The 27,545-nt window shown below is 41.7% G+C and overlaps 1 protein-coding gene across 1 annotated transcript in view; it reads right to left on the bottom strand.

Annotated features, from left to right (window-relative positions):
• Window positions 1–27,545, bottom strand: part of galnt18a (UDP-N-acetyl-alpha-D-galactosamine:polypeptide N-acetylgalactosaminyltransferase 18a) — a 104,331-nt gene that overhangs the window by 45,487 nt on the left and 31,299 nt on the right. Inside the window, exons 2-3 of the mRNA XM_072663073.1 lie at window positions 7,083–7,278; window positions 2,999–3,165 (exon numbers count right to left, since the gene is read on the bottom strand). Of these exons, the coding sequence (XP_072519174.1) occupies window positions 2,999–3,165; window positions 7,083–7,278 (363 nt within the window). The remainder of the gene's footprint in view (window positions 1–2,998; window positions 3,166–7,082; window positions 7,279–27,545) is intronic.

Raw genomic sequence — 27,545 nt, 5'->3', positions numbered from 1 at the left:
TACTGCTCTGAGATGTGGCTTCACTACAAGCACCTGAGCTCGTCCTCTAAACAGTAGTGATGGCCAATGCCATACCAAAGTTAGTATTACCAAGAATCCTTATGGTTTCTACCCCTCGCATTTAGCTACTTTACCTGACACAAATGTGCAAATGCACAAACAGAGCTTGTCTGGTCACTGTACAGATGTTCTGCCAATAGAACAGGACTTTCTAAAGCAGATTAACATGAACCTATTGGCCCCATTTCTATAACAGTGGAACTGTGTTTTCTGGAATGATGGATGTAGACCATCCTGTACTTTTAGGATGAGTTGGGGAGTTGGGGATGAGGTGAGGTCAACCTGACCATCCTGACCTTACTAACATTTAACATTTACATTTAAGGCATTCAGCAGACGCTCTTATCCAGAGCGACTTACAAAAGTGCTTTGCTATTTACCCAAGAAAAACCTTTGAATAGACAAAAGATTTAAAGATACCTCTAATCTTAGACTCTACTAAACACAAGTCAAGAAGAAGACCGCTCTGCTATTCGCCCAAGTACTCTCTAAAGAGGAGGGTCTTCAGTCTGGGTTTGAAGACAGCGAGCGTTGGACTTTGCCGTTCCGACACCCAGGGGAAGCTCGTTCCACCACTTTGGTGCAGAACAGAAAAAAGCCTGGACTCTCATCTTCCGTAGATTTTGAGGGATGGCGGGTCAAGCTGAGCCATACTTGAAGCTTGAACGGCTCTTGGTCCGGATCGGCTTTTGACCATTGTCATCAATTACGGAGGGGCTGGTCCGTTCTGGGCTTTGTAGGCCAGAGTCAAGGTTTTGAATCTGATGCAGGCAGCAGCTACAGGAAGCCAGTGCATTCTGGATAAGCTGCAGGGGTCTGATGGTGCGCAAAGGGAGACCAGCCAGAAGAGAGTTGCAGTAGTCAGGTCTTGAAGTGACGAGAGACTGAACAAGCACCTGGATGACTCTCTAGAAAGGAAGGGTCGAAATCTCTGGATGTTGTACAGGAGAAATCTGCATGACCGAGTTACGTTCGCGACATGACTTTAGAACGATAACTGATCATCCATGACTAACGCTCTTGTTGCTGAATGCAATCAAATCCTCACAACAATTCTCCTTGCAAATCTAGTAGAAAGTCTTCTTCCCTGAACAGTAGAGGCAGTTACTCCAACAAAAGCAGGACACACTCTTTTTTATTCCCCTTGATTGATTGGATGATACAATGCAATGAATGAGTAGATGTCCCAATACTTTTGTCCACAGAGTGTTTCTTGTTCTTTGTTTTGAGTCTTTTCGAGTCATAAGGCTCAAGTTTTATTCACTGGTGTTCATGTCAAAGTGGAGTTAAAGTTATCAGTTGTATGACTCAGGTCTACCACGTTATGTGGAGCCCAAGTTAAGTCCACTCCTGGAGTAGGCTTGCAAAACTGCATCAGAAGCGCTGACACACTCAACAGTAACTTCAGAAATAACTGGTGTTTGGCTTTTTTTCTATTTCGGATGACAGGTTTGAGAAGCCTGAGAAGTTTTCCTCCATCAGCTGGAAAAAAGCGAAGCGAAGTTTAGGGCGAGTGCCAGGACTTGAGACTAGAGTCGGCAGCACATAACATGGATGTTACTTGTGTTTTGGGTTCAGACGAGTCAGTTCAGTCTACATACAGTTAAAGAGGGTCATATGTCATCAAGATCGGACAGTATTTCAATATTTAGGTCCGCCTTTGTACATCTAAAAAAAAAAGCACAGCATTAAAGCTCTGGCTGAAGAATGTAGCGGAGTTAAAAAAAAAAGTGAAATCCTGTGGAAATGCTGGCAGAGCTGTATTTTTTGTGTTCGCAGTTCAGTCAGTGTAATAAAAGAGCACTTACTGCTCATACAGCACACAGTTACATCTTCACTGCGCTCAGTAATACACTCTGAACCCCCACAACTGTGCTCTGATATCCCCTGTGTTCACTCACGAAGACCAAGATCTAGTGCTGAATCTTGGAGATCTACTCTACCCTTAGTCTTAAACTCTTAGTCTTAAGCTCTACCCTCTAAACACTAATTATTTTTTATTGGCTGTTGTAAATAATTATGCATTTATATCTGACATGTAATGGATAATTAATTTAGTTTTAATTCATGTCATATTTGCCCCTGTTCTGTCATGTCTGCCTCTGTTTTGTGTTGCCATGTGCTCCCAAGCACCGTGACTATTTACAAACACATGTGGCACGAACGAAAGCTTAGAATTCACACTTTTGACAGAATTTCTCTGTTTATTACAGCAAAAAATTATGAAAAAAAAGTAGTTTTTTTTTTTTTGCATTTTTTCACTTTTGACAAAATGTGAAACTAGCAGCAATTTTTAAGATAAATGGGCCAACAGAAATGCTCCAAAATGTCCTGGAATAATTAAAATAATTAATTTATTTTATTTAATGTACATTAATCATTTCATAAAGAATTAATTAATCATTTCAAATATATAATTAATAAAGCATAAATTGTCTTCAATTGAAAGAAGTTTTTTTTCTATTGTAAAGTTGCTATTTTGGAGATGCAAGGTTTCTGCATGACAGTGACGACATGCTTTTGTTGAAGAGCTAAAGTCTCTTCTTTTCAGTGCAGCACAATTAGAAATCTATTTTAAAGTCTTTGTATTCACTGACATTTACAGCTGCTCCACAATCAAGCTGTTTCTTCCTCGCTATGCAATTAAATACAGCAGAGTTAGCTGAGTGCACATGCGAATTCCATAGCAACCGGGCGCAACCTCTGTAACTGTAAAGCAGAAATATACAACTGGAATCACTATTCAGGCAACAAGGCGCTTTCTCTGCTGCTGACTTTACCCCGATATGAGAACCCTGCAAAAGCAGGCGGATCTGCACATGCTTATAATGCCCGCAATGTAGCACCTGTCAGACAAACAAGCAGGTCTGTAGCATAGCAATGAGAGTTCAGTGTGACTACGCATACATGCCCCTCTCTGGGCCCCGCAGAGCCGCACCGTTGTTGCTGTTGTCGTCCACCAGAATGATCTCCTTCAGGAGGTGGGAGGGGGTCCGCTGCATGGCTGAGTGAATGGAGCGCAGGATAACGGACAAGGCCTCGTTGACGAAGATGAAGATGATGCTGACCTGGGGAAGGTTGGTGTGGTAGGAGATGTTTCTGCACCTGGAGAGAGAAAGAGAATAAGACACTTAAGGCAGGCTTCTCATTCTAGGCTTTTAGTGCCCTGTTGAAAATAAAGGTGCTACACAGGGTTCTTGAGCGAGGCCATAGAGGAACTATACTTGCATAAGAGGTGCGAGTGAAAGAACCTTTACACTGAGTGCTTTCACACGTAATAAGGTTCTTTACATCTGCATCTTTTTTGGTTGTTCTATAGCATCAAAAGATAGATGCTGCTGTCTACACTTCGCCAGAAGATTTTTGACAGTTGTCCTCCAAAAAGGATCACCTACAAAAGAGAGAGATATGGAATAACTCAGTTTGGGGAGGAAGAACATGCCTAAAGCCTTTCTTTTCTAATCTAATGTCCTTTATTTTCCATCTTGACCTTGTTCACATCTGCGACAAGTCTGCGCACCCCTCCACCCCCCCGTCACCTCCCTCTAACCCTGTCATCTATCATTCCTGCCTCCACATCTCAGAAGGGGGACTGGCTTCCTAACACAAGGCAGAGGCCACCCAAACTCCATGTGTCTTGTATCTGGATAGTATCTGGATCTACTTTGAGATTCTGTTTATACTTGCGTCCTCAGGGTGATCAGACGAGATCTGATTTTAATTCCCTGTGTAAAAATCACACCAGCACATTCATCACTTCCGTTTACCTTCCTGTAAATAACGGTTTGTGTGTCAAGTCGAGTCAGATTTATTTGTATAGTGGTTTTTACAACTGTTGTCATCATAAAGCAGCTTTACATAATTAGTAATTAATAAAAGACAGAGACAAAAAAGAAATAACTTAAGACATGAAGGATCAAAGACCCCCAGTGGCAAGGAAAAACTCCCTCAGAGCTGGAGGAACCTTGGGAGGAACCAAGACTCAGAAGGGGGGACCCGACCCAACCTCCTCTGATCAGAACTATTATAAAACCGGGGAAGGGAACAAACTCTGTAATACTGCTCTTACACGAGGGTGCACATGCACTCACACAAACGGCCGAGAGACGAGGGAGATAAAGCAATAGGGAGAGAGCGGAACCAACATCCACAGTAACTATTACTTGTGTTAACGTTTTTTTTTTTAGAGCGACGTATGTCCGCTTGCCTGACAGAATCCGATCACAAAAATCGGATCACAAAAAAACGCATTATGTTTAAACTTGTATTAAATTTGAATGAGATCGATCTCTGACCACCTCCGAATTTGGTTTAGGTGATCTGATTGTAATCCAATCACAATGAAGTGAAATCCGATTCGAAATCCATGGTGTAAACAGGCCCTCTGAGTCCTCCCCCCTCTCTTACAGTCTTCTCCCAAATCATCATAAGCTAATAGCATTTTTACTGCCAAATATGTGATTTTTTTATGTGTAGATACTGCACAGGTTTCTTAATGACATAAATAGTAGGTTATAGGGGAGTAGCTACATGTACCATGATTCACACCAGGTTTTGGTGGTACGGTTTCAGTACCCCCAAATGCATAAGACTAGTTTCCTTTCCTTTACTTTGAACATAGAAAACACTCTTTCTGATTAGACAGAAGAGGCGGGTCTTCTAGCTCCTGTTTGTCATTTGCACTCGCCTTAGTCAGACGCCAATCAGCTGGAGCTAAGCTTAGCATGGCATGTTGCTGACGTGCTAATGATCGAATGTTTCCAATTAGAACGTGTGCTTTTGCAGTTTCTCTTTCAGATTCCAGCCAAAAGCACCAGAGACCGGACACGTGTTCTGCTCAGACTTAGAGTAAGCTGGAAGCTTTTTCCGAACTCTCTCTGAGGCTGCCCATCCTCCAGCTCTCTGCTAGGCTTTTCACCTGATTTAAAAAAAGAGATCCCAACTGATGGTAATTAATATATTTCTGCTGTTTCTCCTACGCCTGAAACTCCGTTCTGAGCTCCTGCGATTTTTCATTAATGTCACTAGAGATAAAAAGAATTCAATTTGTTTGACAAGCAGGATAATCCTGCATACAAATTGAGGGCCACTGAGGAAGGAAAAGAGAAGTAGAGAAGAAGTGGCAGCCTAGCAGTCAGGGCGACAACCTTGGCTATGAACCAAGTGGCTGTGGGTTTGGGTCCAGCTGACAACAACCAGTTATTTCACACTGCGCTCTTGAGCAAGATACTTAATCCCAAGTTACTCCAAGGCCACCATCCATGTCACTTGTATCTGTAAGTCAGTCTGATTAATGGCACCATAATAGTGAGAGAGGAATTTTAAAGACCAAATGAAAAATGTGTAAAAGAAAAAAGAACACAGGGGAAAGAATCAGTGATTAGCATTGGACAAATCAGTGTATGAACAATGTATGAACAATCAAATAAACTAGTGAGTGTTTAATGAATCAGTGAGTGTTTAATAAACTAGTGAGTGTTTAATGAGTCAGTGAGTGTTTAATGAATCAGTGAGTGTTTGATAAACTAGTGAGTGTTTAATGAATCAGTGAGTGTTTGATAAACTAGTGAGTGTTTAATGAGTCAGTGAGTGTTTAATGAATCAGTGAGTGTTTGATAAACTAGTGAGTGTTTAATGAATCAGTGAGTGTTTAATAAACTAGTGAGTGTTTAATGAGTCAGTGAGTGTTTAATGAATCAGTGAGTGTTTGATAAACTAGTGAGTGTTTAATGAATCAGTGAGTGTTTGATAAACTAGTGAGTGTTTAATGAATCAGTGTGTGTTTAATAAACTAGTGAGTGTTTAATGAATCCGTGAGTGTTTGATAAACTAGTGAGTGTTTAATGAATCAGCGAGTGTTTGATAAACTAGTGAGTGTTTAATGAATCAGTGTGTGTTTAATAAACTAGTGAGTGTTTAATGAATCCGTGAGTGTTTGATAAACTAGTGAGTGTTTAATGAATCAGTGTGTGTTTAATAAACTAGTGAGTGTTTAATGAATCAGCGAGTGTTTGATAAACTAGTGAGTGTTTAATGAATCAGTGTGTGTTTAATAAACTAGTGAGTGTTTAATGAATCCGTGAGTGTTTAATGAATCAGTGAGTGTTTAATAAACTAGTGAGTGTTTAATGAATCAGTGTGTGTTTAATAAACTAGTGAGTGTTTAATGAATCAGTGAGTGTTTAATAAACTAGTGAGTGTTTAATGAATCAGTGTGTGTTTAATAAACTAGTGAGTGTTTAATGAATCAGTGAGTGTTTAATGAATCAGTGAGTGTTTGATAAACTAGTGAGTGTTTAATGAATCAGCGAGTGTTTGATAAACTAGTGAGTGTTTAATGAATCAGTGTGTGTTTAATAAACTAGAGAGTGTTTAATGAATCAGTGAGTGTTTGATAAACTAGTGAGTGTTTAATGAATCAGCGAGTGTTTAATGAATCAGTGTGTGTTTAATAAACTAGTGAGTGTTTAATGAATCAGTGAGTGTTTAATGAATCAGCGAGTATCTGATGAACCAGTGAGTGTTTGATAAACTAATCGCATTGATGGACCACATGCATAAACCCAAGCATATCATATCTGGTGGCTCAGTGGTTAGAGCACTGGGCTTTTGATGACAGGGTTGTGGGTTGGATACCCTGGCTAGGCAAGCTGCCACTGTTTGGCCCTTGAGCAAGGCCCTTTAACCTTCCTGCTCCCCGGGCGCTGCAGTGATGGCTACCCACTGCTCCGAGCATGTGTGATTACTGTCACTGTGTGTTCACTAGTTTGATCACTAGTTTGTGTGTGTGTGTGTGTGTTCACTGCATGGATGGATTAAAGGTGAAAGCCAAATCATGTCTTGTCTAAACATCAGAATTTTCTCTTTTAAAGTTTTAAAGTAAAAAATTGATTGACCAACCTGTTAGTGAGACATTACAGGATCAGTGAGTGTTTGTTTAATCAGTGCTGGTTTAATGAATCTTTGAGTGTTTAATGAATCAGAGAGTGAGTGAGTGAGTGAGTGAGTGAGGAACCATTTACCCATCTGGTCTGAGATCGGGAATGACTCTGTCCAGTGAGAGCCGGTCACTGAGGTAGCCGTTATAACCGTAATACTGGAACTTCTGCAGGGCCACCCGGCGACTCTCCGGGCCCAGGTCATGACCCCAGCGAGCGAACAAAGGAGAGTCTGAGAGCGAGATGCCCACCGTCTCCTCCCCGTCCTTTAAAGGAATCTCTGTGGAGGAGAGAAGGAGAGTAGCTGCAGTTAGCCTGAGGGGTCCTGCACAAGGGCGTCACTGAGTTTGTGTATCTGAAGAGTTTGATACTGAGAGCACACAGAGGGCAGCTGTCGCCTGACTTTGGTCCAACGGTTTATGAAGAGTGACGGCATTTTCACACATATTAACCTACTTTGATTTGTTGGGTTTTTTTAAGGACACATGTCAGAATTATTTCATGTCTTTTTTGTCACACACACACTTTTTTTGGTCAAGACACATCCCTGATGCAGCTGAGAGCTAGTTTCTGCTAATAGTGTTCAGATATTTCAACTAAGATTGTACTTCAGATTTATTTCTTATGGTATAATGTTATGGTAAAATGACCCAAAAATTCAAATCAATCAATCAATCAATCAACTACTCAGTGAAGGTGGTTTAGGTATATTTAGAACATCCCAAGGTTTAGTGGGTCTCTGAATAGCCAAATCATTCCTTGAAAAAAAAAAATCATGTGCTGTGCCCATGTCAGAGCCCACCCTTTATTTATTTGACTTCAGTCAAAACCACCATTAAGTACACAGTTACTGGAGTTCAATTAATGGTTCATCCTATCCACCATTCAAGGACAGGCGGACCACCAAAACTGCCCTAGCAAATGAACCTTCATCTTCGAGAAAGGAGAAAGACAAGCTCCACTCTTGCTTCTGATCTGAGAACATCTACAAGTGTTTGAGTCCATCCTTCCCTCCACTGCATGACGATGACTCAACACTGTGGGTCTGAAATTATATAAGAGCTGATCAAGAAGCTCTTACTGAGCAAAGCAACATCTAATCAAGGATTTAATCTAAAGTGCTGAAGCTACTGCTATTCTCAGAACAATGGACTAACTACCCCAGAACCCAGGCCTCAACCTCACTAAATGAATTAGGGATGACTTGGATGGTAAGAAGCAGAAAATGTGAGGCCCTACTGAAGCCCTGGACAGGATTTGGACAGGGTTGAACTTCAGTGGGGTGGTTTCACCAAGGGTGATTTCCGCATGTATACATCCAAAATCCATTGACAAATATTAATCACTTTCTTTGAACTGTGAAATGAAAACCAATGCTTTAAAAAAGACTTTTTGCTGTGGGAGTGCTTACTTTCTTGTCGGCACTGTCTTTAGACAGCACCACCCATTCATAAGTGGCTAAATAAGATGTTAATTCCAATTCCTCCGCCATCACCGGCAAATGAAGGGAAAAGGGCTGTCCACCGTGACTGCGGCCAGGATCTGCTTGCTGCTGAAACACACACGAAGAGCTGATGCGGGTAATTAAGGGATGCTAATTAACAGCAGAGGTTATTTAATTTTATCCTACACGCTGTGCCAGCATCAGCTCCATCGTTTATCTTTACCTCTGCAGTGAGGGAGAGTTGGAATCTAACACATCTTTCAGCTGACCACAAAAGATGCATTTACAGTCCAGCAAGGCTGTATGAACACAATGTCCATTTAGGGCAATTTGTTCATGTCTTTTTTTTTTTTTTTTTTTGACTGACGTGATTGCTTTCTGTCAAGGCTGAAATCAGACAGCTTTATAAACTCCCTCTGTGAACATGAAAACAAAAAGCATTCAAAACTCTTCCTCTGTAACCTTGGACAGCTTCGCAGCAGTGAATAACAGAGCAGCCATCAGCAAATAACTGTCTGTCAAACACAACTTGGTTTTTAAACCCTTCAAACGCTCCTCTAGACCACGTAACAGAGGGATCGAACCTGAGGTATGAAGTATAGATCTGGTGTAATGAAGTGAGATTGTATATTTTCACCTTGCCCACTGTCTGAAGGAGATAGTACAGATAGTACGGACAGCCTGGGGCTGTGTCTCAATGATAATGGGAATTTTAAGCCTAGTGCTGGACTGGATTTTAGTTGAAATTTAAGTCTAGGTCTAGTTATGGTCTATCTCAGTGGTTATAGGGATCTGAAGTCTTAGACTGTATTTCATGAGGACTGTCAGGCTACTCTCTTGCTGTATTTTAATATTAATGGGGATTTTAAACCTATTGTTGGGCTGCATTTCAGTCTTAAAAGGAATTTAAATCTTGGTCTTGAGCTGAAGTTCATTCTAAAGGAGGGTTTTAAGTGTAGTCTTGGTCTCCTTCAGTGAGGTCTAATTCATGAGAATTTTAAGTAGGTCTGTACCTGACTCATAATTTTGTCAGTTGAATCGGATTTGGCAGTTCAGTACAAAGATTTGACAATTTATCTATAGTTTTGTTAATATCTGTGAGCATTTAGTAAAATATTAATTACAGACATACAGTATAATGTTGGGCTGCAGTATGGATTTGTGGAATATTAACCCCTTATACACCCTACGGACCGCCTATTCTATTACCAAAGAACAGCCCCACCAGTTTGTGAAGTTCCTGTAGTTGAATAATATATCTTACTGTGTAATAAGCCTTTATGCGATAAGAGGTTAACATAAGGTCTCTTTAAACATAGAAACTCTTGTATAAAACTAATTCCTGCACAGAGATGCATTTAAGAGTTCTCTGTAAAAATAGCTCCATACTTTAGACCTTTTCAGAAATACTGTTATTGCTAGCCTAACTTCCCACCACCCCTCACCTCAGCTTCCCAGATTCAGCTTGCCTCAACAGAAGACCACCAGCGCATGTTGTCACGTAATTTTTCTTTTAGCAAGCGCAACAGATAGTAATCATATTTAAGCTTTTATCTCATTTATTATAAAACAAAAAAAACTCTCGACTTGAAGAATCTCAGTTGACTGATGGGTTTCCGACTAATGATTTGACTTGTTGACTTTGGGGGCAGCCCTTATTTTAAGTCTAGTATTTGACTAGACTTAAAACAAGTTGGGCATTAAGTCTGGTTTTGGCCCATTTCAGTGTTCACTGGGATTTTGGATCTGCTCTTGGGCTATATTTCATTTTAATAAACAGCAATAAGTAATTTTGTTCTGTTTTGGTGGTCATTGGGATTTAGCTCTTGTGCTGGACTGTATTTTAAACTGAGATTAGTCTCATCTTGGGCTATATTTCATTTTAGAAGAGGGTATTATGTCTGTGTTTGATCTATTTCAGTGTTCATTGGGATTCTAGGTCTAGTTTTGGGCTGTGTAGTGTTCATTGGGATTTTAAACCAAGTATGGGTTGCATTTAATTGCCAATTTAAAGGCTAGTTTTTGGCTATATGAATTTTAAGCCTAGTCTTGGACTGTAATTTCAGTATGTTCTTAAGATGGGCAGGATGGCCTGTAGTGCGGCAACACTTCTACAAGCCTGAAACCAGCAGGTACCTTTACCACGTCTCTGTTACTAAACACAGAAACACTCCTGGGGTCATAATGGTAGTGTTTTAGCTCAATTTCTGACTGAGGCTATACAGCTCTTAGCTCAGACTCTAACGTTCACCTCCCTTCCTTTTACAATAGCACCCATTGATCTGGACGACTATGTCAACCGTTTAATCAATACTGTTACATTGTACAAAAAGCAGGCAGACGAGTTAAGACAAACCAATGAGCTGGAGATGAATAGAGCCGGGACAACAATAGAGACTTCAGTATTGACCTGAACTGCATTAGACTGGTCAAAGAGGGGGTTCGACCTCAGCGGAGGGAAAAAGCTTTGAGGGTGGGTCTGCTGAGAAAGTTTATTTTAGAAGAAGTGAAAGCACAGCTCCATGAAACTCTCCATGATAAGAGCAAAAATAGTGCGGGTGTTCGGCTTGACCTCCTTTCAATAATCATATTGATTTTAATGCCGATATTTACTGTATTTCGGTAACAAATGCTCGTCTGGTCCGAACAACAGAACTGTATGGACTGTGTTCTCATTGATTTACTACACCTTGTAGGTAGGAGGCTAAAATGAGTTTGTCCACTGTAAAAAAAAAATAACACTGTGAAATGTACAGTAACTTGCTGGCAGCAGTTAGCGAAGTATAGTGTAACCGTTATTACAGTAATAAACAGTGCTGTAACTGTTATTACAGTAATAATCACAGTACTATTACCATTATTACAGCAATGATAACAGCACTGTAATTGCTAGCACATTTTTATCACAGCAAATATTAGCCTACTTTAAAAGGCGGAACTACATTAATTTTTAACACTGTAAATTAAGAATATTATTATACTGTAGTTATTATACTGTATTTATTATAAATCAATTTTGTCCCATAAAATCATTTATTGTATCATTTTCAACATTTAAAACATTTTTTTAATACAGAAGTGCTAAAATGTGTCATCAACTAAATGTTGCCAGAAAACAAAATCTATCAAAATTGAAGGTACAAATTGTTTATGATGGTAATGCTCTGCACACTGGTGTACTAGCTACGGGACATGTGTCCCTCCCATTTCTCTCTCGCCCAATGGCTAGCTTTATGTAGCAATGCAGAACCATAGAATGGTGTCTACTCGCATAAACTGAAGGAAATACAGTTTTTAATGCCACATGTTTCACACATGACATTGGTTTACTACACCTTCACGGACTGACTGTTTAACAGCTGAAAAAGCTCCACAGTTGCAAGACGTGGCTCGAGGCAGGCCGGGATGCCTCCTACATGGCCGTCTCAACCTATGCACTGCTGGTGCAGTGGACTCCGTGGGTCAACGTCTCCACTCCCACACCAGAGAGACCCTGGGAGCCCTCTGACCAGTCTTCTGTCAGTTCGTCTCAGACGGGATAGCCTTCGTTGCCCTCAGGCAGTGACGAGTCTTGGGCAACTCAACACTCATCAGTTATGAGATTGTGCTTTGTCCCTCCTCGGACCACTTAAGCCTTGCTGTTTTAGGCATGTCCCAACCCAAATCATCTGTCCATAATGATCTGCGGCTTGTCAAAGTACCTCAGGTCTTCACGTCTGCTCACGTCTCTCACATTGGACACATCGACTACACTATTCACCTAAATTTTCTCCCAGTCCAAGGTGTGCCATTGTCGTGCCTTACTAGTACCATATCAGACCTGTAGCTTCACCTCAGATTGAAATATGTAGGGCTGAATGATGGTTACAGCTCTTCCAAAATTTCTGATTCCACAGCCTAGAGTAACTTGTGCTGAGAGAACCGTGAAGCAGGCTAAACGCTGTTCCCCCCTGCCGCACAGCACACGGCGCTCTTCACAGGAAAGGCAAACAACGCAGGAACTCAACTGCGAGTCATTCACGCTAGGTGGCATATTGGATGGATGTTCATGCCAGCACTGATTAGCCTACTACAAGACATGCATAGGTGCAACAAGCTCTGTTTAATGAGATAATAACACGTCTTAGAGGAAATAACCAAGCAATTAAAATCAAAGCAGACGTATTTCTAAGATGCATGAATGCAATTAGTTCTTAATTACTGGTCTGACTAACACACACACTCACACAAACAGGGTGAGAGGCAAAGCAAAACGCTCTACTACCCGTACAGACATTTTGCTTGTTTATGACATTCCTGAGCCTATACCACCACTGAAACTCCACACGTACACACTTACGTACAATCTTTATGGCATGGTATGCAATTAGTTGGCAGTCATTCAGTTTTAGGGGCTAACCGTAACGAGTGAAGCCAATTTCACTGAATGGGCTTTTTTAATGTGGGTGTTTTATTGTCAATGGGCGATTTTCAGGGTAACTTTTAAAGGACCAGAGGGAAAATAAACGTTTACAAATGTTGTCTCATTACTTTAAACGGAGTTGACCAACTAGGACAAATTGGGTGTCCAATGTTTTGGCACTACAGTTAGGCAAGTACAGAGACCACCAGTTACCACTGAGCTGACTTCTGACACTATATGATCAGGATCAGAGGTTCTGGTCGTGGAGGGCCAGTGTCCAACACTGTCAAGCTCCCAAGGTGCAATACCAGTCACCCAGTAGTTTCCTGTGAAATGGACTACATGGGAAATTCTGACATTTTAAGTAGGATTTCAAGTAGGGAAACTCAAACTGGAGGGAGTAGTGAGTTACGGTTCATGACTACACTGGAAGTTGCCAGTAAATTTTACCCATCAGTCATTGCGTGTTATGGGGTTAAAACAGCTGGAGCTCATTATTTGCAATACAACACAATGTAAACACGACATAACACAACACAACACAAATAATATCATAAATGGCTGCAGTTCATTCGTTTGCAAGTTATTTTAGAAAGCAAAGATCGGTCGAAGACTACTGTAAATGCGACGCAGCGTCTTTCACATGATGACGCTGCAGGGCATTCCGAAGTTCCCTTAGCAGATATCATGTAAACCCCCCAGGCATCCACATGACAACCACACGCAACCCATCCACCTATCACAAACTGTTCCCACATTCAGCATCACCTGAATTCCAACCTTCCAATGTTCCCTTGTGCCTAATTCGTGAACCTGTTTATTAAAGCAGCAATATGCGAGAATTGGTGTTTTTTGCTACTAGGCTCCCCCTACAGTCAGGAAGCATCTGAAGGTAAAGAAGCATCCTGTACTATTACAGGATTTTACACAAATATGACTCGGTTATGCAGCGTTATGCAGTTCTCTCGAGCGTTGGCCTGGACACTTTTCCAAAGTTCCATGGTGCAATAGTAGTAGAGTTCTGGCCTGGAGTGACAATGCTAGAGTTGCCATTGTCCCTGTTAGGTAGTCAGTGGAGCATCAATATGAAGCTGAAGCTGCTATTTTGAGGTAAAATTGCAGCATAATGTTGCTTTAACCTAACTGACACTCCAGAAAATGAATTGCTGAGCCCAATTGCTACCTCCAAAACTAGACCAACGGAAAAGCTAGGTATTGATTTTAAAGGTGTAGGTGTATAAGTGTTTAGTTTACAGCCCATTCAGCCAATAAAAAGCCACAGTGCTGCAGGGTCCACCCACACAGCCGCTATGCTGACGCATGTCAGCACTTGGTGCGTTTGGAAAGTATCAGCCAAGAAACTCCACAATCAATATGCGTTGGTTTGCTTTCTAATTTCCTCAAAACTTCTTGGCATTCACTTTGCATTCATTATTCTGTGCAGTGAAATGAATATTACTCAACGATTACAGTGTTGATGAATGTTCGTGTTAATTCAAGAAACTTAAGTGTAACATAATGAGCAAAGCAGCCTGCTAAACACAGCCATATTCAGAGCTCTCCTATTTATATAGTTCTGCATTACACTTCGGTCAACAATACATATTGAGTTAAGCCTGAAAAACATTAGTAGCAAAGTAAATGAGCTGCAGCAGAAATATATTAACTGTTGCGTAGGATGTTTAGTCTGTGGCTCAGTCACTTCCATTTTTTTTACTGATAATTCCCATATGTAGATTAGATAGATTAGAATTCCTTATATCATATGTCGCTCTCCCAGACTAGGAGGCTCCTGACCACTTACTATCTGCCACTATTAATATTACTAGTAACCATCATTACTCTCATGACTCTGACCATCACTGCTATGACTATATTAAGTTCTACTACACCATGACTATTATATTATGATTATGAATATGCTGCACACCTGAGCAGTACACCTGTCTTGATGAACTATTAATAGTTCTGATCAGAGGAGGGTAGATGAGTCTGGGTTCCTCCCAAGGTTTCTTCCTCCAGCTCTGAGGGTTTTTTCCTTACCACTGTTGCTGTTGACTGCTCACTGGGGGTCTTAGATTTTTCATGTCTTTTTATGTTAATGATTTTTTTCTGTCTTTTACTTATTACTGATTGTGTAAAACTGCTTTGTGACAACACAAGATCAAAATTTGTTGAATATTTTATCTCGATTATGAATAATGAACTTCTAGTCGAACTTTCAAATAATTGCCCAGCCTTATTTTGACACACTTAATGAGCAGGCAGTTTTACCGTCACGCCACCCTAGATCTGTAAAATTACACTACATAAACATAGTTTCTTGGACACAGAAATGTATATTGTTTCACAGCTCTTGGGTGGCGCAACTGTCTAACTGCCTGTTAAGAGATTTTCGAATCCAATTAGAATCCCATCAACATCATAGTCTTCCACTGTCTGGAGTCTGAGAATAGGAAAGCCTCTCCCATGTGATAGGGGGAGCCCTTACCTGCAGATGGGAATACAGTAAACAGGATTCAGACTGAGGGGGAGGAGCAACAGACCAAACATCTTATGCAATATTTAACTGAAAAAGTTTCAGGCGCAGCCCGACGCTGTGTACATACTGCTGATCAAACAGATAGGAGAACTTTTGAATAAGAACTAGGCTCAGTCCATTTAACCACTTACTTTATTAACTCCAGTGCAAAAGCGAAGAACATCAGACTTATCAGACAGATCATATCTTGCCAAATCATGTACTTTGATATACTGATAACCTGTTTCTGTAAGCACATGAAAAATGTGGTTAAATGTGGAGTGAGAATCATGGTAGCTCACTGTTTAGACTCCCTCCCTGAACACAGCTCTAGATGAGTGGCGTAAGGAGAAGACGGTGACCCTAAAAGATCCTGTCACCGTCTCCAGGCGAGAGCGGCACTGGAGTCTGAAGTCACGGCAGACAGCTGCCATCGGTGACCTTGCCTAAAGGCTGCTGGCTGCTGCTGCTGCGCGCCGCCTCGCAGGACCTTATATAACACACACACACACACACACACACACACACACACACACACACACACACATATATACACAGTCTGGAGCTTGATACAACAAAAATACATCTCAGATCTCATTTCCATTTCTGCCTTTTATAGTCAAATGCCTATGTCGTGAAAATGAGGCTCAACAATGTGTGCAAGTGTGTGAGCAAGCGAGCAAAGAGAGAGTGTGAGAAGGCAAAAGAATCAGAGTGTAATGCTTCAGAGCCCTGTGTTTGTGTCTGGTAGTGGAGACAACTGAAAAAGGCCAGCTACGTGCACTAAGCCTAATGAGGCTCATTGCTGATCTAATGTTTTTCTATCAGTCAGAATAACTCTATCAGTGCCTGTGCAGGGACGCCGAATAAACACTGCTTTAATGACAGTCTCCTCAACGGCAGGCTAACCTCAGCTGTAGAGCCATTTCCCACAGTCCTTTCATTGAGCCAAATAGCGGATATTATAGCTATTATAGTATAGACCGCACCGCCTCCAGACTTCGGCTTGATGTTACTCTCCTTACACACATTTTATCTCCATCCTGGCTTACAACACTGCCTGAAAGATGTAAGACTCATTTGGAAGGCACAAGTTCATTAGCCCGCCCTTTTGTTTGTTCCAGAGAATGAGAGGTAACAGGAGGCGCCATTCGATTAACTGAACTCCACAGCACACTGCCCTGAAGCCCAGCAAGAGTCACACTGTACTAGGCATGAGGTTGTGATGCTTGTACTGCACAAGACACACACTGCACTTCCAGTTTGTTAGCTATGCCAACTTTATCCTCCTGAGACCCGGACTTTTGCTTGGCATGCATTTTTAATTTCTCCTATTTGGGATTAGTAGGGCCTAACAAATGTAGTCTTTGTACAGGAAGTACAAATACAAAAAACAATGTCCTTATATGGGGCCAAAGGGTCAAAGTTAAAAAAAGTCTTGTGGTGCAGAGAAGCAGAAAAGGTATGTCTCCATATGAGGATGCAGGGTCTCAAGAGGTTAGGGGTAGTTGGGGAGGTGGGGTGGTGATCATCCAATATTCTGACCTCACGTGTCGCTGAACACAACAAGAATAAACTCTTCTTAATACCCTTGATTCTGTAATATATGAACAACGTATCAGCAACCACACAGAATACCATAGCAACCACTTAGCAATTCATAGCCACCAACTGGTATAGCCAAGTATAGCCTAGTCTAGCTTAGACACACCCTGCAAGCACCTGAAAAAACTGATGGGTGTGGTGCAATAGATAACACCACTACCTGCCAGTGAGCTACCGCACCACTTGGAAGACTGGGGTTCGATTCCTGGTCTGGGTGACTGTGCTACGCTACACCAATTAGAGTCCTTGGGCAAGACTCCTAACACCTCCTAAGCATCCGACTCTGTAATTCGAGTAACCTTGTAAGTCGCTCTGGATAAGAGCGTCAGCTAAATGCCATAAATGTAAATGTAAACACTACTTTGGATACCCTAGCATCCACCTAGATATACACTTTATGGACAAAAGGACTTATTCAGTGTCTCTCCTGTCCAGGGAAGAATTCTTTCTACTAGATTTTGGAGCACGGCTGTGAGAATTTGCTTGCAATGGTGATGATCACCACCCCACCCCACCTCATCCCCAACTCCCCAGCCCTTTCCAAAAGAACAGTTCCACTGCTCCATGGCTCAAATGCTGCTAGGGGGGCTTTATACCCATCTAGCCCACATCTGGCATTAGAAATGGTGAATAAAAAGGTCCTATGCTGTTGGAATTTTGGCAGTTCTTCTCTACAGGGACTAGACAAGCTGTATGTGTGTGTGTGTGTGTGTGCGTGTGTATTTGCACATCTGTGTCTGCAATGGGTGCAAGTAGCCGAATGCATTCATTAGAAGGGGTGTCCACAAACATTTGGACATAGTGTATCATAACAACACCCTAGGAAACAACTAACATAAAGCTGCATTTTGCTGACAGGCAAGTTTTTATTTTTATTTTTTTTATTCAAACTTTGCTCATGTAAGTTTCATAACATACAATTACTTTGAATATTTTACACTCTACTCTCCTGGACTTTAATTGGCTGATACAAGCCCTGAAGCTCACTCCACAGCGCGCAGACCCTAAAGGCAAGCTGGAGTGCACAAGGCTCTGCTGCATCTCTCATCTATCAGTGCTTATTTACAAAGACCCTCATGCTCACCCCTTTCAAATATTCAGCCTACATTAGAACCCGACCCGCATCGCCTATTTTCAGCAGTCTCTATTTTGGTGAGCGCAGAAAGCTGTTTGTTCAGAAGGTCACTGCTGTTTGGTGTGTATCTGCTGCTCGGCTGCTGTCTCGCTCGCTCTCAGCATGCCAGAGCAAATGTTTGGAGTGGAGGCCTCCATCAGGCAGCTTATTGCACGCGCCACCGAGTTCACGCAGAGTTAAGCGTTACGCTTACCCGTTTACTCTTCTGTCCAAATATGTCTCTCTCTCTCTCTCTCTCTCTCTCTCTCTCTCTCTCTCTCTCTCTCTCTCTCTCTCTCCTCCCCGTCTCTCTCTTCTCCTCAGCTGTAGATCACCTCTCGCTGCAAAAACACAGCCATCGATATGCATCATGTCAGGAGATTAGCCTGAAGGCCAGTCGAGAGCTGCCAGAATAGCCCCATCTTCACAGTCCAGCACGACCAGCTGCCCACACAAACCCTGCCCACACACTGGCCCACAATGCAGCTGGGTTTGGACCTGCCGTCCTGTAGGAGGATTCTCCAACCTCTAACAGATGGAGTGGATGTCATATGAGATGTGATCTAGATTCAAACTGTACAGTCAGCTGCTGATATGCAACCCACAGGCCCACATCCAGCTTCTAGAGATGTTCTACTGCTGATCTTCGGTCGCATTTCTGCTGAGAAACTCTTTTTTTTGCATCACGTCCAATGAATCCATGTTTATTAGTTATTAGTTAATGGAAGGTTATGAAGATATTGGTAGCTAGAGGTTTTTGTAGATGGATCTTGGACTTCTCATTATGGCTGGAAAAACAACTATTTTGATAGCTGAGTAATATCTTCATTATTGAAAGTTTAAGGTTGTTTCATGCATTTGTTAACTAACAATGAAGATGATGAAGATGAAGAAAATTCTGCACCTTACCTTCTTTTAACTTTCCTGCTAACATAAAAGATAAATACAACTTATATATTTTTCCTGTCAAAATTTTAAAACAAGGATGTTCAAAGTAGCAGCAAAAAATTTAATATAAAATAAAATATAATAAATATAATATATTTATTATTTTTGTAACACATTTTATTTATTAAATATAATATATTTACTAATAATTATATTATAGTAGTATAACACATTTTATTATATTTTTCAGATCAGCAAGAAAGAAAAAAAAGGGAGACAAATGTAAGACAGTAATTTTATTTATTTATTTATTTTATTTTGTGTTACAGCTACGTTTGTTTTTGTTAAGCTTTATCCATAACCAGCAAGCTGATTGGCTCTTATTGTTGGAAGGGCAGGACTATTTTAGTAACCAGCAAGCTGATTGGCTCTTTTGTTGGAAGAAGGGACTTCATCTATACGCCATGATGAGTGTTACGAGACCTCCCATTCATATTTCAACCAGTGACCGTCTTCTCATTTACAACATCTCTGGAAAAAAGTATTCCTGTTTAAAGCAGCAGTAAAACTGTATTTGAGTGTGTATTAAACGTTAAACTTTGGTGATTAATCCACAGTTCACATGCGTCCTGAACCCTTCCGAGTTAGTGTGAGAAACACACGTAATGACATCATTAACTAATTAATTATTAAATCGGTTGATTTATTTTTTGCTCATTTGAAAAATGATCTGATCTGGGACTCCAAAAACCTAATCCATTACACTGCTAGTAAATAAACCACACACTCGCAGATGAAAAAGAAGCTGTAAGGTTCATTAAGAAAAAGGCCATCCAAAAGAGAGGCGTCAAAGCCCGGGCAGGTCGAAAACAGAAAAAGTGAAGCGTGATACACACGCTTTGCCAAAAAAAGATCCTGAGCAAACAAGCAAGGTTTGTTACCAAAGAGCAAAAGTGCAAGCAGTCAAAACAGAAAGGCAAAATCCAAAAGGCAAAACAGAGAGACAGAAATGGGTCGTAAACAGTGAGACTGACAAAACAGAGGAACGCTTGTTATGCACTGACGGAACAATGGCAACACTTCACAAGGCTTCAGACAAACAGACAGGCTTAAACAGAGGTACAAACAGGTGTCGTGAGTTACAACTCAGGTGACACTGATCTAGCAACTGAATGCTCCTTCAGTCATGTGACTGGCTGCTGCATTCAGGGTGTAAGAATCTGTAATGACGTATATATTTTTTTACATTTCTGGCTTTTTTTGACAACAAACCGATATGCAACCGCACGTATGTAAATAACTATGCTACATTTAAATCAGTTTGGTAAACGTATGCAAATAATTGTAGATGAGGTTGGGGTCACAGTCGCAGGCCTTTACTGCAAAATCAGCAAGTAAAGCAATTTTTCCTCTTCAATCTCTAAACATCAAACACACCTCGTTACCAGACAAACACAAATTGGCAGTTTTTAAAGCAAGCTCGTTAAAGTCAAAATGTTCAGCATCGCCTATCAGAGCGAGGGAAGGCAGAGGGACGGGTTTAGACCTGACTAAACACATACAATTAGCCACAATTTAGACCAGCAACATCAGAATACACAGAACATACGAGATTAAACTATGTTAATTTAAAAGATGTATTATTTCTTAAAAACAAACAAACTGGATAAGTTCATGTGTTTTGATAATAGAGCACTTTTAAAGGGGTAGCAGGCGGAGGAACAGTAGGGCCTGTCCTATATATATTATATTATATACTTATATATACTGTATTTACACAGTTACACAGTATCAGAAGTATTGTCAGAACCAGTGTCAAAAATATTGACAGAATCGAAATCCTCCTATTTTTCTAATCCTACCAAAAAAACTAAACATGAAAAATGGTAAAAAGGCTGGGGCAGGGTGCGGGCGGTCCTTATTAGAAGATGTGATATAATGGGGGCAAATGGAGCCAAAATGCTAAGAATGATTTTTATTATAGAGGAAGAATGAAGCACGTCATTGGTTTTACAGTAAACAGGTACTAGCCGTCTGGATACTGAGTAGCAACTATGCACTGAATGGCTGGAAAGCTAATCAGCTTACCGGCAGCTCACCACTAAGGCCTTGTATGTCCATGAGACAGTGTTAGGAAGTCCTTTAACTGGGTTTTAAAAAACTGACAGAACTGACTTTGGACTGAAGATTTTATTAGGTGGAACTTCTACAATACGTTCTCTGGTTTCGATGCTTGAGTATCAGTCTGCCTATCCATACCAGGAGAGGGAGCTCTAGATGATTGGAAAAAAGCACGAGTGTCATGATGTCAAAATAATTGCCAAATATTACCAATTAAATAATCCTTGTGCAACAAATATTTTGTTCTCAGTGTATTAAATGTAAAACAGCATAATGTCCAGCTAGTCCCAAAGAATCGAAGAGGCCATTTAAATGGTCAGGCCTCATGCATTAAGTAGAGTTACAATGTAACTTAATTTTGGGAGATGGGCCACGCCCCAACTCCTCCTCCTTAGGCCTATAATATACCCTCCACTCTCACTTCACTTTTGTCAAACAACATTGCACCCATCACCACCCAGTCTTCTCATCTTCTTTGTTCTCTACTGCTCACCTCAGCCACGGAGGGGCTCGGCTATACACACCCACCACCAAGCCGCCCTGAACTCAAGCCCAAAAGTCCTCAGAGTTTGCCTCCTGGTTGCACCTCCACAGACACGGTCCACACTAGCAAATAAGCGGTTATTCTCTTTCACTTGGTCAAGGCCTCAGTGTGCTGCTCTAAGCCCCTTTCCTCATGTACCTGGATCAATTCTAAATGGTCTTTTTTTTTTTAATCATCCAAACAAAGTGAAGATGTGAAATAACTCCCAAACCTAACCTTATAAATTCCATCTCAACCTCCACATCTATCACTCCTGGCTCTACATATTAGACGGGGGACTGGCTTCCTACCAAGGAAGAAGTCGCTTGAAATCCAGCCCAAAATTTCTGCCCCCTCTCTTTCAGTTTCTCCCAAATCACCATAAGCTGAAGTCATGGTCCGAACTGGCACACAGTGTCTTAGGAGACTGAAAAGTCTCTGGAGATTTTAGAGAACTCATGTGTTCAGGGAAAGTGCAGCTTTTCGAAGACATTGACACTGCAGATTAACAACTGGGTTTACTTTTTCATTACAGCAGGGGTGGCAAACTCATCTGAGGTATAACAGGCAACATTACATGCATTACATACTGTCAAAGGCGCCAACCTTTTTTTTGTTTGGGAAACCTGGCACAGTGTTTACTTCTTTTGAAAAGAGGCATGAAATTGTTAATTCGCTAATGAGGAGCTCTCACTGAATCAGCTCTCGCACTGCTTTCACCCTTTATGAAAAATCCTGCTGCTCCCTAAAATAGAAAATTCTGATTGGCTTTGATCCACCTCTGAGTTTGACCGTCTGTTGTCCCCCAGCTAAAATAGAGACTCTGATTGGTTCTGCTGCTGAGTTTAACTCTGTGCCTGTTCATGCCTACAGGTCAGTGTCAGTGCAGGTTATGGAGAGTGGATTCTTCTTCTATAAGCGGATCAATTCAATTGAAAGGTCGCCGCTGAGAAAACCGATTCTAAATTTATTTGCTGAGCCGGATTTGAACCCTAACAGCGCTGCTTCCGGCCTTCGGGTCATATGATTGGCAACCCTGCATTACACTGTAACAGAACGCACTGTGCTCAGATTTTTAAAAAGCTACAAACCCTCCAATTCTCTGCCTGATCCGTAGTGTGTGGGTGATTCAGACACAGCGGTGTTGACTTTTTAAAGCTTTTTTCTGGTACAAATTGCAAGTGTGTGTGAGAGATCGGGTTAAGAAGCCACTTGAACTGTTTGAACTGTGAAGAATTGTTTGTTCTTGTTAGAAAATCTGCTTGAGCTTTGCACTGTATTTAGGTCTATTTTGCCTGTTGCGCTGGTCCTTGAGGAATTTGATCATCATCCATGAGATATTAGCACCTCCTGCTGCACTGGCGTAATTAAACAAACTTTTAACACTCGTTTTTGTGCTCTTAAATGAATGGAGAGATTTTAGAAACTCTGCTAGAGACTACTGTGCATTTTCAAAAATACCCGGCTACGTCTAGACAAGGCCTAAAACTACACATACAGCAAAATATTCAAATCCCATGACCCTCTCCTGTACAGATAACAAGCACAAACCCACAGACCCAGCCCAGCATATCTGGGACAATTGCAGGGGTTTAATTGCTGTTTCGGATGCTTTTGTTTTCACTTTTGTGAAGCGCGTCAGAAGCTGCTGGAGTGTTCTTTACACAGCGGCACAGGATCACATTTAATTGTTGCCTTGTTAAGCTAAGAGGCGGAGAACAATGCAAACCGGAATATCTCATCGCTCTCCACACCGAGCCCTTCGAACTGAAAAGAATTTCATTAGCAACTCATTACACTTGCAACAACAGAGGAGCTGCAGATGGCGCCTGCACGGGAAACGGTGCTGAAGATCGCGTGACACACACACACACTTTCAAATATCAGCAAAAGTCATCAGGAGGAAAGTATACAGTACTGCTTCCTCAGCACTACAGGTCTGACATCATGAATCCTGTTCAGCACAAAGAAATTTGCCACTGAGGGCAATCACTCCCCTGACAGCCCTGCAAACTGCTCCTCGTGGGTGAGGCGGAGAGCTGCTAACTCTTCTATTTGAAAAACGAACTAGTGTTAGTCATGCAGAGGCAGCGCTGAAACATGAATGTCTAATGTTCAACAACTGATTGGCGACGTGGGCAGGGTGGCAAATGGCTAAACGGGGAAAAAAGGCTCTGCAGGAGCAATGACTGTTCAAGGATACAGCAGACCAGGCACAAATAAACATACAGTCACGGATGTAAGACAAGACAACCATATTCACTATTAGTGTTGGACACAGATGGAATTTGGCTTCCGCCTTTAACCCAAGGGGGGAAATAGTGTCTCTATCATTGCATCTTCAGGCTCGGGACTCTGTTAACTAATCTCTATAACGTTTGGACAAAGCTCACAACAATTGCGTAACGCTGCATAATCCAAGTCATGTGTAAAATTCTGTCATTTTACTCTACTGTCTCTTTCGCTATCAGTAACGGTTGTGTATTTCTCTGCCAAATTCTGCGTAGAGCATGTGTTACACTTCCCGAGTATAGGAGGAGCCCAAGAACTAGAAATGACAATTCTTGCATAATGCTGGTTTAAATCTCTACAGAATGTGAAGAACCTTTACATCAAGTTTCTTCATACCTTGCCATACCATGCACACCTCATTTACATGGTTTGCTAAAGAAATATGCACCTTTACAGGGTGTATTTCTACAGAATCATACAAGAACAGAGCTAATCATTCATTAAAGCAGCAATAAATACCCTTCGGACTCTCCGTTTTATAAGAATATCGATTGACTATTTGACTATTATCACTTGGGCCAATACCAATATAAACAGGGATACTTTACAAATTCACTTTGATTTCTACAGTGAAAACTAGCAAGGTGTAAACAACTGGGTTCTGGAGGTTCAAGACCTTATGATCAAAGTCAGACTGGTTTTATTTGAAAACAGAGAGACTTAGGTATGAGGGCTGAGTGGCCAGAAACAACAATTATATAAGTGACCTTAAAACCAGACTGTGTCTAAAAGTTACAATATCACAACATTATTATTCAAATATTTTGCAAGCAAAAGTCTGGTGATTTCAAATCACAATTAGCTCTCATTTTTCCCAGTGAGCTTGTGACACACACATTTTCTGCTAATTAGTGTTTATATATACTCCATATGTCCAAATGTTTGTGGACAGCACTTCTAATGAATGTATTCAGCTACTTTAAGCTGATGCAGATGTGCAAATACACACACACACACACACACACAGCTTGTCTCGTCCCTGCAGAGAAGTAATGCCAATAGAATAGGAATCTCTGGAGATAAACAATTGGCACCATGTATAATACCATGTGTTTGTCTAGAGGGGTAGAAATCCCCCCCAGAATTGAGCTGTGGAGCAGTGGGACTGTGTTCTGTGGAATGATGGTTGGAGCTCCGTCCAAAACTTTTAGGATGAGTTGGGGAGTTGGGGATGATGAGGTGGGGTGGTGATCATCCAATATCCTGACCTCACTTAAGCTCTTGCTGAGAAATGCAATCAAATCATCACAGCAATCTAGTAGAAATATATATAGTGTATTATTGCGTGATTACTAATGTGATTATAACAGTCCCATCCCTGTTATTAAGCCAGCAGTTTTAGCTCCATTCACAAGCTTAAAGAATGTCTCTACAATAACTTTCTAATGACTGAAATATTTATAAACCTTTCATGGGAAACGGGTCTCTGAAAACAAATGGATCTCAAGTTATTCAAGATTCAAGAAATGGCTTTAAGGGTTACTGAAGGTAAGGATGGAGGATACAGTTACTGGACATGACTGTTACCTGGGGCAGCATCTCAAAGCCACACGAGCCAGGGGGCAGAGAACTTCCATCCTCTAATGAGCTAAATGCTCCATTTGCACACACATATGCGCCACCCCCCAACCCCCTGCCCACCCCAACACCCTTCTCCTCCTCTGCCTGAGCTGCTTATGTGGACAGACAGCTTGCCGACAGTCCCAGGGAAATATATTTAATTCATTTCCTTGCAGAGGCAGATTTCACTGCAGCTCTATCTGAAGAGGGTGGAAGTGAGGAAGAGTGACTGAGTGAGAGAGAGTGAAAAAGAGGGGGGGGGGGTGGGTTGGGATAAGAGAGCACCAGAGAGGCCGAATTGATTCCCTGACCTGGTAAGGGGCCGAGGCAAAGCCAGGGGGAATGGTGCGGAACGTTATCCGGCTGCCCATCAGCCTGAGCAGTGAAGCGACTGGACATACGCCAGTTTTAGTATAACCATAGGCAGAAGGCAAGAGGAGGGGAGAGGTCAGTGTTAGCCCAAGGCCCAGAGCTATGAAATATCATCATTATGTAAAAGAATGCCTGGGCTTGCTAAGAACTGTATCCTCATAAAGCTTGATGGGCTGGAGCATCTAAACAAAATTCCACTTAAGAAAATGCAAATGAACTCGACACAAACTCAACAGCCATTTTTTGAACGCCAGAGAAACTCACTACATTCTCAAAGAACCCAGTCATGAGCTCAATTACTGCCACAATCAGGCCTACATCTATTTCGAAGCAGTTCTCAGTTCCGCGTGCTAAGATGACAGAGGGCACGGACAGGCTGTGAAGGGAAACCTCTCATCGGGAAGAAGGCCATGATCTGGACTACTCTCATTAAAAGCTGTAATGTAAGCACATGCCAGACTGCCCGACCTCCTGGTGCCGCCGGAGCAACAGCGAAAAAGACATCTCAGCTGACAGAGCTGCCCTCTTTAGAGGGCTTTTGAACGGAGCCCACTGAGAACGCATGCTGGATAGGATCTGTCAGGGGTCACTCAGGCTACAATGCTTTAAAGATGTCCAAGGGATGGCTTTGAAATTTGATTGGCCACTCCAAATGTAACCCCAAAGTCATTTGTCAGTTTGAATTTGCCATAGTTGGCAATATAGCCGACGCTGCACCCACACTTATGAGAAATGTGACTTGTGAGACTAAACGTTAGATACACAAACATAACAGCAAGCACAACAAAATACACATGAATGTATCGAGAACTTGTCAGTGTCAGGAGAAGAGCTGGCAAAGAGTTGACAGACTGACTGCACAGATGATAGTAGTTGCTAACATTCGCTTGACAACTCTGCAGAAAAGAGCATTTTGACCATAGTTTGGTTTCTAACTTCTAAAAGATTAACTATCACACTCTTGAACTGCTGTTCTGTGAGCCGTTTGGTATTTGCGGCATCACGTTCACAGTGAACAGTGAAAACTCTAAGCTAAGGTTTTCCTCTTCTTCAAACTTTCTGTTCCACCTTAAATAATGCAGCAGTGACGGTCTACCCTGCTCTACCCTAGACTATCCTAGTCCACCCTCTACTCTAGTCTAACCTGCTCTACTCTAGTCTACCATGCTCTAGTCTACCCTGCTCTACCCTAGACTATCCTAGTCCACCCTCTACTCTAGTCTACCCTGCTCTAGTCTATCCTACTCTACCTTGCTCTAGTCTATCCTAGTCTACCCTGCTCTAGTTTATCCTACTCTACCCTGCTCTACTCTACCCTGCTCTACTCTACCCTGCTCTACTCTACCCTAGTCTACCCTGCTCTACTCTAGTCTACCCTGCTCTACTCTACCCTGCTCTACTCTACCCTAGTCTACCCTGCTCTACTCTACCCTGCTCTACTCTACCCTAGTCTACCCTGCTCTACTCTACCCTGCTCTACTCTACCCTAGTCTACCCTGCTCTACTCTACCCTGCTCTAGTCTATCCTAGTCTACCCTGCTCTACCCTACCCTGCTCTACTCTACCCTAGTCTACCCTGCTCTACTCTACCCTGCTCTAGTCTATCCTAGTCTACCCTGCTCTACTCTACCCTAGTCTACCCTGCTCTACTCTACCCTGCTCTACTCTACCCTAGTCTATCCTAGTCTACCCTGCTCTACTCTAC

The sequence above is a fragment of the Salminus brasiliensis genome, chromosome 19, assembly GCF_030463535.1.
Source record: "Salminus brasiliensis chromosome 19, fSalBra1.hap2, whole genome shotgun sequence".
In the NCBI taxonomy this organism is placed as follows: Eukaryota; Metazoa; Chordata; class Actinopteri; order Characiformes; family Bryconidae; genus Salminus; species Salminus brasiliensis.
This window is presented reverse-complemented; position numbering and strand designations above follow the sequence as displayed.